Source organism: Caretta caretta, chromosome 6, assembly GCF_965140235.1.
Source record: "Caretta caretta isolate rCarCar2 chromosome 6, rCarCar1.hap1, whole genome shotgun sequence".
NCBI lineage: Eukaryota > Metazoa > Chordata > Testudines > Cheloniidae > Caretta > Caretta caretta.
The window spans coordinates 67,538,292-67,551,505 of record NC_134211.1 but is presented as its reverse complement, the minus strand read 5'-3'; the positions used below and the strand labels follow the sequence as shown (position 1 = coordinate 67,551,505).

General features: G+C 47.2%; 1 protein-coding gene across 3 annotated transcripts in view; it reads right to left on the bottom strand.

The window, feature by feature from the left end:
* Positions 1–13,214, bottom strand: part of TTBK2 (tau tubulin kinase 2) — a 227,017-nt gene that overhangs the window by 8,980 nt on the left and 204,823 nt on the right. For all 3 annotated transcript variants that reach the window (XM_048854904.2, XM_048854906.2, XM_075129683.1), the window contains one exon: positions 330–1,618. In XM_048854904.2, coding sequence (XP_048710861.1) covers positions 330–1,618 — 1,289 coding nt within the window. The remainder of the gene's footprint in view (positions 1–329; positions 1,619–13,214) is intronic.

Sequence of the window (13,214 nt, the reverse complement as noted above, 5' to 3'; positions counted from 1 at the left end):
TTTAGGAACCCAGGTTTGAAAATTCTGGCTCTTTGTATCTGTTGGAGAGTTCACTGGAAGGCTGTCACATCCTTCTGTAACACTTCAAGATATTATTAATATCTAACTGATGTTTTAAAGCTAAAGCTTTTTTTAAAAAACAGTTAAGATATTTCTCAAATGCTTTTCTGTGGTCAGATCACTCAAATCCAGGATTTTTAAAAAGAAATCGGTTTACAAATGACAGAAGTTTTGGACAATCACACCATGCATATTCTCACAATACTCTTTGCAAGCTAGCTCAAAGCTATTTTAAAATAAAATACGTATTTCTAGTTTGTCTGTATTACCTGGCTTCTACCCCAGGCCTAGTTGGTGGTTTTCCTGGGGGTGGACGAGGAAAGAATTGAGCTGAGGTTGAACTGGTGACTTGATCAGTTGTAGCCCAGGATACTGGCCTTGGAATCTTGCTCTTTCTGGACTGAGAACTATTTGGTGACAAAGAGCCATCCTCAGATTGTTTGCCCACATGAGAGTCCAGTGTCAATTTGGAAAAGGCAGATAAGACGTCATCCTCTGAAAACGGTACAGGAGCAGCAACCACTTTTTCCTCCAGTGACTTGTCAGAGGCACTGGAGAGATCACCAAGGAAAGACTTGAGCTGTCTCTTTTCCACGAGTAGCCTGACCAAATCTGTCTGATGGGCCTTCTTTAGGAGAAGCTTTTCCTTTGCTGAAACAGGAGAAGTGGACTCTGATGTCAAGTCTATTTCTTGTGCTAAAACTGGTATGCGACTTTGTCTGACTACAAAAGGTGACTTAACCAAGTCTTTCTTAGACTGATGAGAACTCTCATTCTCGGAAATACAATGGAACAGCTCTCCATTTCTGGGGGCATTTTTTTCTCTTTTGCCCTCCCGGTGAAAAAATGAAGTAAGGTCCATCTGGTGGCATTCCAAGTCTTCACTATGATCAATTTCTTCATTATCATGGAAACCATTTTCCTGCACTATTACTATTTGACTTTCCTGTCTATCATCAAAAAGGTCTATGACTCTTGATGGTGAAACCTCTGATGTCTCAGCTACTGCTGACTTCAGTACCTCATAGTTTGCATCTGAATTTGGCACCAGGCAGGAAGTCCTTGGCTGTGATTCATCCGCAGATTCAATAGTAGCTGGAGGTTTTCCTTCCACAAATTTTGAGCTCCCTTGGGGAGAAGAACTCTGCCCTTTGTGAGACATTTTTATGGCATCCTCAGAAACCACTGGAAGCCTTCCTTCTTCAGTTTCTAGAGCGAGATTTCCAGGTTCTTTTTCTTCCTCCCTACTGCTACATTGTTCAAATAGGTCCTTTTGGCCACAGTCTACGAGTCTGTCACATTCTTTGACGTGCCCTTCCCTATCAAGCACCTCATGGCTGATATGATTTAACTGAAGTACCAGATCTGTTCTGCTGGTACTAGTGGGAAGTGCATCCTCTGTCACTACCAATCCAGGCAAATTCTCCTTCGGAGAGGAAAATTCCACAGTGTGTTCCATAGGATGAGTGTCTCTATCCCTCTTCTCTAGCTGGTGGCCACAACGAAAGCTCTCAGAGGCAGACTGGGTGGATGCTACTGATGGTCTGGGTATTGTTATCTATATTGAAAAATTAAAGAAAAAATTAAAGAAGATAGGAATATCATCTTATACAGATGATATTCTTTAAAATGCAGACTTGATACTGTATGTTCAAAGTGTTATTCTTCCCATCAATCATTATGGTCATATTGGAAAAGTAACAGCTAATTTCATAAATGACATTTGATTTACAGAACTAGAAAATAAAATACTCTACCATCCTGGGACAGAATGTATGGCATGTGAAAACAAGCATTATCTCTGCTGAAAAGGTTACATTCACCAAGAACCCTGCTGGAGAACAGAGCCAGCCTAAGGAGTAAACTAAGTTTTGTTTGTTATTTTTATACAATTTTGCATATTTTTATAAAAGTTTTACACATTGAATTTCATAGTAAAAAGTAATCCTTTATAAGCTATACTATAAAAATTACAAGACCCTGCAGTCAGGGATGGAAGATGATTAATAGTATTTCATAGGCTAGGATTAAAGAAGTGAGATTTTTGGTCAAGGCAGCAGATAGTTCCCACTGAGTCACCATGGTGTATAGACCTATAGTCAGAGCTTGTAATATTCATCAGCAGTGGAAATGATTATGGAATGTGAGTCCGGCCACAAAAGCCTCCTGGATTCCCCTCTGCTGGAAGATGAGGCTGATGACAGTTGCCATGGAATCTGCAATTTTATATCATAGACCTCACTGGCACTTGCTGCAGAAATAGTCTGAAAGTGCTGGAGAGCTCAAAGGGCATACTTTTAGCATAATTAGCATAGTGACACCATTGGATGTTAAAATCAAACTCACCCATTAGGTCCCAGGAACACATTTTGCAGTCAATACTGGTGGTATTCAATCTACTTCCATAAAAACAAGCAAACTGGGATTTGATAGTGACATGCACCCTGTTGGGGAATCTGAATTCAACAGCTGCATGGAGACTCTCACTCCTTTTGTACATCCTTTTAATAGTCCCATGCAACAAACATCCATTATTATAGGGTCAAACTTACCTTCATCAAACACAAACATCCAACTGATGTTGTAAATTTATTCACAGGAAAAATATGAAACATTAGCCATGCTGCATCATGATACTGAAGTTACAGAAATTAATGTTATTTATGTTAATGAAATTATTGCCACATCATACTGAGATTTATTACACTGATTTTCTAATGTGCCTCACTTTGGGGTCTTTGTTCCATATTTGGGCTTGAGGCTGGGTTGGGCAAGCTAGAAATACGAGGTCTGGCTCGCAATGTGGTTTTTATACACCACTGGGTAGCTGGTCTCAGAGTAGCAGTGATTTGCAAAGCAGGTTCTCTGTAGTTCCACAGACAGCATGAGAGTCAACCATTTTTTCTGTTACTTTTAGGGCAGAAAAAATGGGGTTTTCACTGTGTGCAGTGGGAGAGAAAGCAGGAAGTAGCCCAGCAAGGAAGACACCCTAAGGATTCCCAAAGGGGACTGATTAAGCTGTATCTACTGTTCTTACAGAGGATTTGCCAGGATCAACGGAGCAAGGGAAAACCCATACTCAGATGCCTGGAGTCCTTCTGCAGCAAGAGGTAAACTTTGTTCTCATTTACCTGCTAATTTGCTTTCAGTGACTGGATCAATATGCACAGTCCTGAGTTTTTCTTGTTGACTGAATCAGAATGGAATGTTGACAACCAATCAACCCAAAGTTGAAACAGTACTCACTTCTTGGGAACAGTACTCACTTCTTCTCTTATCTTAGTTTTAGTCTTTAATATGAAAGAAACATTATCTCCGTTTTTGAGTGAGAAGTGTTTTTTTACTCCAGGATTCAAGAAAAAATCCAGGATCTTTCAGGTCAGAGGGGGGATTTGTGCTGTACTGATCCAATCTCAAAAAGCAAAGGGGAAGTGGGAATAAAATTTGCCTTTCCGTGACTGGGTCCACTACTGCACAGTTCTTGCATTTTAAACAACAATACCCTAGCAAGCACTCAGGGTGTAAAGGAAAAGGAACAAACGACATTAGGGTCAACATAATGAGACAATTCTTTCTCCCATTCCCTCTCTGTTAGAACTGCTAAATGTTTTATAGCTACACAATTCTCTCCTTGAATGGAAATATCATTCCTTGAGCTCATTAGCAAACCCACATGGCTCAAGTGCTCAGAGGGAAAGGAAACACTCTTTTTGTGATTCACTCCCATGAACCCAGATCAAAAATGCCCATTGTCCCACTGATTCTCCTCAGAGCTTGGTCTTCAGACTTTATCCACATGTGCAAGTGATTTAAATAGCTGATCATGCAGAAGACTTTACTTAACAGGTCTGCTGCAACTTCAGACATAGATTTAATAAAATCCAAAGGAGCTTGTAATGGGGACTGGGCTTATCAGTGGTGCTGCATAGTTATTTGGTCCCTGGGTTCCACCTCTCCTCCATTTCCAGGATCCCTCACCAGCAATCACTCCAACACTGTAGAGGTCCACTTTTGGTAGGGTAGTGATTCAGCCATTCCACCTGGTCATCAGTTGAGTTCACCCCCTTCCGAGGTAACAGAGTCCAAAAAAATATATATAGTTCAACTTCCCCACAAAAGAAAGGGTCAACAGCCCATCTCCAAACCCCTGTGGGTGGCATGCCCTTGACACAGGGCTTACAATGTCTCTATCATCTCCTTCTCTCCAAGAGCAGGGGGAGGGATGGGAAGGAGTTTATGCCCCCTCCACGAAAAGGGTGGTTGGTAGGCGAGCCTGGGCTCTTCCTCTCCACTGGGCTCTGACTTAGAGCCCTGTGAGAGACAGTGATAGCAAAACACCCCAGAGTATTTCGGGGCTGCCTCCCAACGCCACTTCCTACCATTTGCTTCCTTGGTTCATGGTGTGGTCAAATGCCTTATCAATGATCCTCTAGAAGCTAGAGCAAAGGTTTCCCTAGTCTTAGGGAAAGCCAAGCCCTTCCTCATAGGGCCTGGGGTAGCTGTCACTGGCAGAACCTCTCTACAGCCAGGGCTCTAGCTTCATCCTTGTTCAGGAGCTCATGAAATAGGTCTCTCCTCCTCCACCATCCTCCCCCTCTTTCTGAGTTGTCTGGCTCCCTTTTAAGGTCCTCCTATAGCTAGAGCAAGCTCTGCTGGTATGGCAGGGGTGAGTCATCTGGGCCAAGACCTGCTCCCTAACCCCTTCTGTCCCAGTGTGGGTCTTAAATACCCCATTTTAGAACTGACACCAGACCGAAAGAAAAGATGCATTACTTAAAAAGCCAATTATCCAGAGGAAACCTTAGACCTATTAGATCAGATGAGACTATAAGGATGTGGAGGGAAGTATTTGTTAACATCACAGATGCAGGATATCCCTTTGGTCTCTAGTAGTCCCTTATTGTTCCCTTACACTGAGATGATGGCTCTGACCTCCAAGAAGTGGGTCACCTCTGAAGAAAATCATCCTTATTGGCTGAAGAAAGAGGAAGATGACATGCCACTACCCTTGGGGAGAGGAGGAAACTGGAGGAATATGGGAATATAACTCTGGGACACGATGGACAGAACACAACTCAGTGAGGTAATTCACAAGCCAACCAATTGGAAATCCTTCCTCCTTACTGTCCATTCCCAGTGCCTGAGGTTTGATGAAAGCAGATTATCAGAAGCATTTATTACAAGTCCTTTACTGAGATCACAAAGGGCAACATGGATTTCTTAGGTCCATACTTCCTGGTTGATTTCTGGATGGAAAACAGTGACTCTTACCTGCAAAAGAGGGTTTAGGATTTCTTACACTGGGAAGCTAGGATTGAAAGAGAATCCTTATTATCTGAAAGTTCAGCGAGATTGGCATCTGAAATCTCATTAAAAATCTAGACCCCCTATGAAATAAAAAGAATGACTCACATCCTGATTTAGGAAGCTCTAACTTCCCCCATAGTCTAATCCATAAGGCCCTGCAGGCTATTGAAGACAAGATAAGAATGTTAGCTGCTAGGTAGAGGGAATCATGGATCAAGTCTCTAAAGTTAACAACAACTTGGAAAAAAAAACAAACAGAAAAAGCCTCTCTCACTTTTCAGGAAAAGGATGTTAAAATACCCCCAAACCCAAAAAACTACCTCATCCTGCAGTACCTCTGACAACCAGCAGATGGGTATAAAATTGGTTCTACCAATATAAATTAGGTCGGTTCCACTGACAGGCATACGTTATACCAGCCTAAGCACAGTTATACCTATATAGCTGCTACATCTACACTGGTATAGCTATGCCAGTTAAAAACCTGCCCTACATCTAACCAATATATCCAGTGATGAGCTGCCAAAATCTTAACAACGGGTTCCCTCCTCACCCCACGAGGGGGTCATTGCCCACCCCTGCCCCCCGGGACTCCTGCCCCATCCAACCCCGCAGCATTTCTTGACGCCCCCCCAGGACCCCTGCCCCATCCACCCCCCTCCCCTGTCTGCCCCCAGAACCGGGCAGGAGGGTCTCGTGGGCCACTGTAGTGGGTGCTCACCCCACCCCTAAGAGCCAGAGGCACCTGTCTGGAGGCGAGGTGGGGAGTCCTGGCTGTGCTTACCTGAGGCAGCTCCCAGGAAGCATCCAGCAGGTCCCTCTGGCTCCTAGGGGCGGGGGAGCATAGCTGGGGGGGGAGCAGGGGGAGCGGCTGCTCCCCCCACTGATCACATCAAAAGTGGCGCCTTAGGGGCAGACTCCCTGGGTGCTCCGGGGCTGAAGCACCCACGGGGAAAAATTGGTCTGTCTGCCCTCCGCCCGGCCCCAGCTTACCTCTGCTCTGCCTCCTCCCCTGAACCCACCGCCCCACTCTGCTTCTCCGGCCCCCCTCCCGGCTTCCAGCGAATCAGCTGTTCGGCGGGAAGCCAGGGAGGGCAGAGAAGCAGGCCGTGGCTTCCCACTCAGGCCGAGGGTGGCGGAGGTGAGCTGGGGCAGGGAGCGGTTCCCCTGGCCCCCCCCCCCCCCCCGAGTTACCTGCTGCGGCACGGGCGGCCCTTCAGCCCACCCCCCAGCCCAGCTCACCTCCGCCTCCCTGGGCCTGAGCGGGAAGCTGCCGCTTGCTTCTCAGCCCACCCCAGCTTCCCGCGCAAACAGCTGATTCACAGGAAGCCTGGGGGGGCGGAGAAGCAGAGCGGGGCGGCGCGTTCAGGGGAGGAGGCGGAGCGGAGGTGAGCTGGGGCCGAGGGTGGGGCGGGGAGCTGCCGGTGGGTGCTCTGCACTCACCAAATTTTCCCCTTGGGTGCTCCAGGGCTGGAGCACCCATGGAGTCGGCACCTAAGGCGCCACTTTTGGCCGGTTAAATTTAGAAGCCCTTTTAGAACCAGGCCTTTGACTGTTTAATGCTCTTTGTTAGGCTGACCTGCAAACTCACTAGAAGTGGGACTCCTTTTAGAACCGGTCGTCCCTTGCGGAACAACTGGTTCTAAAAGGGCTTCTAAATTTAACAACCAGTTCTAGCGAACCAGCTCCAGCTCACCACTGAATATATCTATACCAGTAAACTTTGTAAGTGTGGACCATGCCTCAGTGGCAAAGTTAAGAATAGAATCCAGGAGTTCTGATTCCCAGTCTACTGTGCTAATCACTAGAAAATATTATCTACCTAATTATTATCATTACTGGCTTCTCTCTACAAACTCTATGATGCAGCAGACTGCTGTCTCAGTTCAGAAGTCCAGGGGCATTGATCAGCATCTCTTACAATTGCAAAAGTTTAAATATGTCTCAGAAAGCAATGCTGAGCAAACAAATGGTGAGATAAATAAGATATTCTCTTCCCCCCTCATTGAATTGTCAGAAATTAATTTGTTTCTGTTTTAGGCATAAATCCTTTAGCCTCTGACAGCACAATTTCTTACTTATACTAGATAGCATATAGTTCTCTCCAACTGAGATATGGAATGAGATTATTTGTTCTGTTTTTCATTTTTCCTTCCTAACATTCCATTCATTCACCATATTGCCCATTTCTTGAAGAAAAAACAATCCGAGTAGACAGAAGACATCAATTATGAAATCTTACCAACTCCACTCTCCTCCTTTTAAAACTTGGATAGGCTAAAATAAAATCTTATATCCTTGGGGTGAAATCCTCTCATCAAATCTGCATGGTGAACCTAAGCTGGGGGCTGTGGTTCCTTGGCCTCGTTGTCAAGATACTAGATCTGGAACTGCTGGTCTGAGTCCGAAAGGTTGTCTAGAAGTGGCACTGTGCTATACAACAACAGAGCTACTGATACACCAAAAGATAAATCTGTGACCTTTCAACAACAGCTTCTTCTCTGAGATCACAGTGTCTGCTGCTACTGAAAGTGCAGGTCTGCTTTTGCCTGGGACAGCAGGATTCTTAGGGTATGTCAACACAGCAAAGAAAAACCTGTGTTAGGCCCATGCCAGCTGACTCGGACTTGTGTGGCTCGGCCTGCAGGGCTGTTTCATTGCTGTGTAGACTTCCAGGCTTGGGCAGGAGTCTGGGCTCTAGGGCCCTTTGGGGTGGGAGGGTTCCAGAACTTGGGCTCCAGCCCAAGCCCAGAAATCTACACACCAATGGAACAACAACCCAAGTGGCTGGCATGGGCCAGCTGCAGATTTTTCTTTGCTGTGTAGACATATCCTTAGGAACATTGTGCCCAGATCTGTTGTTAATCTGCTCCTGATACCACTGTCAACACTTTCTCACATGTATGAAGCATCATCATATTACATACCTCTCTGTGGACATCTCATCTTGCTCCGTCATCAGTTTAGTTTACAACTCAAAAGTGCTCTCCAAGTTTTTAAACGCTTTCATGGATTCACTACAGCAAACTTCATGTATCTTCTCTCTCTCTCCTTCCTGCATCTTCTTCTCATCTAGTACTGACCCTCTGGCTCCTCACACTATCTGGCCACTTTTATTATAAGTCTCTATCTTCTGCCATCTAGAATAACTTCCCTATATCTCTCCATCTCATAGATGCTTCATCTTATATAATGTTCGGTTCCTTGCTTAGTACAAGGAGGTTACTTATCTGTAACTGGAGATTCTTCGAGATGTGAGGTCCCTATCTGTATTCTACTGAGGGTTACGCATGCACACCATACACCCAGAGATAGAGAATTTGAAAGTAGTGTCCTTTGGTCCACGCATGCACCTTGGCTCGCCTCATGCCTGCGTCTGAGGTGATAAAGGGATGCATCGATGATGATCCTCTTGTCTCGGAAGGAAGGAAGGAAGGAAACCCCGATGCATACATGACATGGATCTGTACACCACTGGAGGGATGACAGTATGTTAGCAGGGACTGTCAGCATGAAATCCATGGAGTGATGGTTTGGTGAGTAACCAGATTGGAGCCATGTCTGAAGGCAGCAAAGATGGAGGCATGCAAAAGGGGTCATGTATGTACACAAAGTCCTGTGGCCCCAGAGGCACAAGCAAGTCCTTGCTGGTACATGAAGATTGTTCACGATGAAATCGCCTGGAACTTGTCTTTCGCTAAATAGGCCCATTCTGTGACCAAATTGGTGGTAGTCCTATGAAGTCCAGAGACTGTGTGGGATCTAGGATCAATTTCTCAATGTTGATGCTGACTCCGAGGGGTGAAAGAGGTTGAGCAACATGGAGGTTGATGCTTGGGCTTCTTGCCTGGACCATACGGCTAGAAGCCATCCTCAAGATATGGAAACACAAGGACCCCGTAACATCTAACATAGGCCGCTACAACAGAAAATCTCTGATGAAGACTTTGGGAGCAGTGGCTATTCCAAAGTTGAGCACCTGTACTGGAAATGGTGGATGCCCGCTGTGCATATCAGGAAACCACTGTGGGCCGGATGCATATTGATGTGAAAATAAATGTCCTTCATATTGAGAGCCTTAAACCATGTCTTTTTTCTAAGGATGGGATAATCAGTGCCAGTGTGACCATACCAAACTTGATCTTATGATTTAAGGACTGAGATGTCAGAGATTGGTCTCCACCCGCCTTTCTTCTTCGACATCAGGAAGTAAATTGAGTAAAACCCCCTTCCTTAGTATTCTGGGAGAACGTGTTCTACTGCTCCTCATTGTAATAAGGAGTTCACTTATTTAGTGAGGATGCTGTCATGAGAGTGGTCCCTGAAGAGGCACATGGAGGGGGGGGTCTTGGAAGAGGTACTGTGACAAATTCAATCTGTAGCCATGGCAGATGACGTTCAACACCCATTTGTCCCTTGTTATCACACTCCAAGTGTGGGAAAAGAGTGTTAAACAACCCCCAGATGGGATAGGACGGTCATCAGGGGGTAGGTGCAGCAGTTGGTGCCTCTTGGGTTTGCCTCAGAAATACTTCTTGGCTGGAGGTTGTATCTGTGATATCAAAGCCTATGAAAGGGGCCCCAGAGAGCAAGATCTGAGTCTTTTGGTGTTTCCTCAGGGGCTCACAATGTCTCTGAGGATAGAAATCAGGGGACCTGTAGCATTGAGTGGATGGTGAGCGGTGTAATTTGCACTTTGGAACAGAAGTGTAGGTGCCCAGCGCACGAAGGGTGGCTCTGGAGTCCTTGAGCGTATGCAGTTATTCATCCGTCTTTTGGTTAAAAAGATGGGATTCATTGAAAGGGAGGTCTTCAATAATGTTCTGCACCTCCCTCAGGAAACCAGAGGAATGGAGCCAAGACTCCCTACGCATAATTATGGCCATAGCTATGGCCCTGGAAGAAGTATCTGCTGCATCCACTGCTGACTGGAGGACCATCCTGTCTACCAGCTTCCCTTCCTCAATAAGCTCCTGAAAATGAGCTTGGTCGTGTTGTGGCAGTAATCAGTAAAGTCCTTGAAATAACTGTAATTCAGGAAATTCTATGGGGCTAATAATACCTGATAGTTCGCAATCCTGAATTGAAGGCTAGACCAGGAAAATACCTTGCATCCCAAAAGGTCCAAACACTTGCTCACCTTATCAGCTGGTGTCCATTGAGGCTGCTGCTGTTTGGCTCGTTCAGTTGCTGCCTGGACAACCAGGGAGTTTGGAGGAGGGTACAAAAACAGGAACGCAAAGAGGCACTAATTTTCTAATGTGCTGGAGGATGCTCCCCCTGCCTTCGCCCCAGACACCACTCAGACACCACCCCTTCCCCTAAGGGACCACCCCCACTCCGCCTCTTTCAGCACCCACTCTGCCCCTGCCTCTTCCTCTTCCCACCCCCACTCCGCCCCTTCCCCTGAGTGCTCCCTGCCCTCGCTCCTCCCCGGCAGGGCCTCCTGCATGCCGGGGAACAACTGATTGGAGTGGGCAGGAGGCGCTGATCAATGGAGCTGCCGGTGGGCACGAGGCGCTGGGGGGTAGAGGGAGAGGAGCTGATTGTGGTGGATTGCTGGAGCACCCATGGAGTCGGTGCATATGGGAACTCAGACCCCTTGGCAGGAACATAGTAATGTTTGGCCCCATTGGGGGTCACTGTGCATGTAGCAAAGGTGTGTCATACTGTCCTGACAGGCTCCAGAACAGCGTCATTTGTTGGCAGTGCAAATCTGGCCAGTGATGAGGTATGGAGGATATCCAGAACCTTATGCTGGGTATCCTGGATCTCTTCCAGGGGAATTGGAGTTCCTCCGCAACTCTCTGCAACAGTTCCTGAAATTACCTGAAGTCATCCAGAGGAGAGGGGGATGCTGCAGTCACCGCTATGTCCGGAGATGAAGAGGGAAATCTCGATGGTTCTGGAGGCACCACCAGGACCAGACTAAGGGGTTCTTCCCCTAACAGTGGATCCCAGTGCCTGCTAGAAGGATCCCTTAGGGGGAGAGGTAGGTGAAGGTTCTCTCACAAACTGAGCCTGTTCTGCGGGAAGGGTATTAGGACCAGGGTCCCCAGAATGACCCTTCTGGCTCCTATGCATAGAGGCAGCCATGGGCCTCTGCTCTGCATGCTGCCCCCACCCCAAGTGCCTGTGGACGGGGCAGCGCACAGTAGAGCCGCCTGGCTGCACTTCCATGTAGGAGCTGGAGGGGGGACAAACCACTGCTTCTGGGAGCTGCTTGAGGTAAGCGCCGCCCGTAGCCTGCACCCCTGAGACACCCTCCCATGCCTCATCCCCTGCCCCAGCCCTCATCCCCCTCCCAAACTCCGAACCCCTCAGTCCCAGCCCAGAGCACCCTCCTACACCCCAAACCCCTCATCCCCAGCCCCACCCCAGAGCCTGCATCCCCAGCTGGAGCCCTCACCCCCCCCCCGCACCCTATCCCCTCTGCCCTAGCCCAGAGCCCCATCCTGCACCCTGAACTCATTTCTGGCCCTACCCCGGAGCCTGCACCCCCAGCCAGAGCCCTCATCCCCTTCTGTACCCCAACCCCAATTTTGTGAGCATTCATGGCCCACCATACAATTTCCATACCCAGATGTGGCCCTCGGGCCAAAACGTTTTCCCACCCCTGTGGTATAGTCTCCACAATGTAGATGCAGCCTAGGTCTTTTGATTATTATCTAGTCAGAGTAGCATATCAACTGCAAGCCTAGGTGAGAACTACAACTGCCTAAATGATCACTAACTCCCACCAACAAATATTTCTCTGTTTTAAAAAACGAGGAAATTAAATGGCAAAAAACTTTGTTAATATGGAGTTAAGGTTGCCCAATGATAGCTCATGCCCTTCCACAACATCGAAGTTCAGCAACTTAACTTCTGAAAACCAGGAAATTCAGAATTAAGATAAATGCCCACACAACCTTAATGCTGCCCTCTCTGAGCAATACACAATAGCCATAACACACACATTTGCACTTTGCCTTTTCACTTTAATAGACAGGTGCTACTTGTGCTTGCCCTAAGTTCAAACACTAAGCCTGGAGCTCCAGCACCATACTTGTAAAATTTACCGCTTCAAACCCTTTTACAACCTCTTCACACTTGCACACAGGATTCCACCTGGCTATCCTTTCCCCTACCCATCGTTTAATCCACTGACTCCTCTCATGTCCCACCTTACTTCTGACAATACCCTTAGCAAGAAGACCCCGGTGCTCTGCTAGTGACACAAAGTACACAATTCTGTACTGAAATGATGCAGACTGGGAACCTCAAGGTACACATGTACATCTTTCTTTTGACAACACACATGGTGGGACTCAGACCCAGATCTTCCCATACCATAATCCAGAGGTTCTCAAACTTCATTGCACCACAACCCCCTTCTGACAACAATAATTACTACAAGACCCCAGGAGGGGTGACCTAGGCCTGAGCCCGCCGAAGCCCCGCCACCCCAGGTGGTGGGGGTTCCAAAGCCAAAGCCCCATTGCCCCAGGCTGGGGGGCTGAAGCCAAAGCCCAAGAGCTTCAGCCCCACACAGGGGGCCTGTAAACCTTAGCCCCACCACCCAGGGCTGAAGCCCTCGGGCTTTGGCTTTGGCCCTGGGCCCCAGCAAGTCTAAGCCAGCCCTGGCAACCCCATTAAAATGGGGTCGAAACCCACAGTTTGAGAACCGCTGCCATAATCACAGCTCTGTGAAGCTCCTCAAACTATCCCCAGATCTCCTTGTACCATAAACACACCTCTATCAACCTGTCCCACCTATTGCCTCCACTGTTCTCAACATCTACACTTAAAACACTGAAAGAAACTGGAGTGCATGCAGACAATTTCCCATGGCTCTTTACAACTCC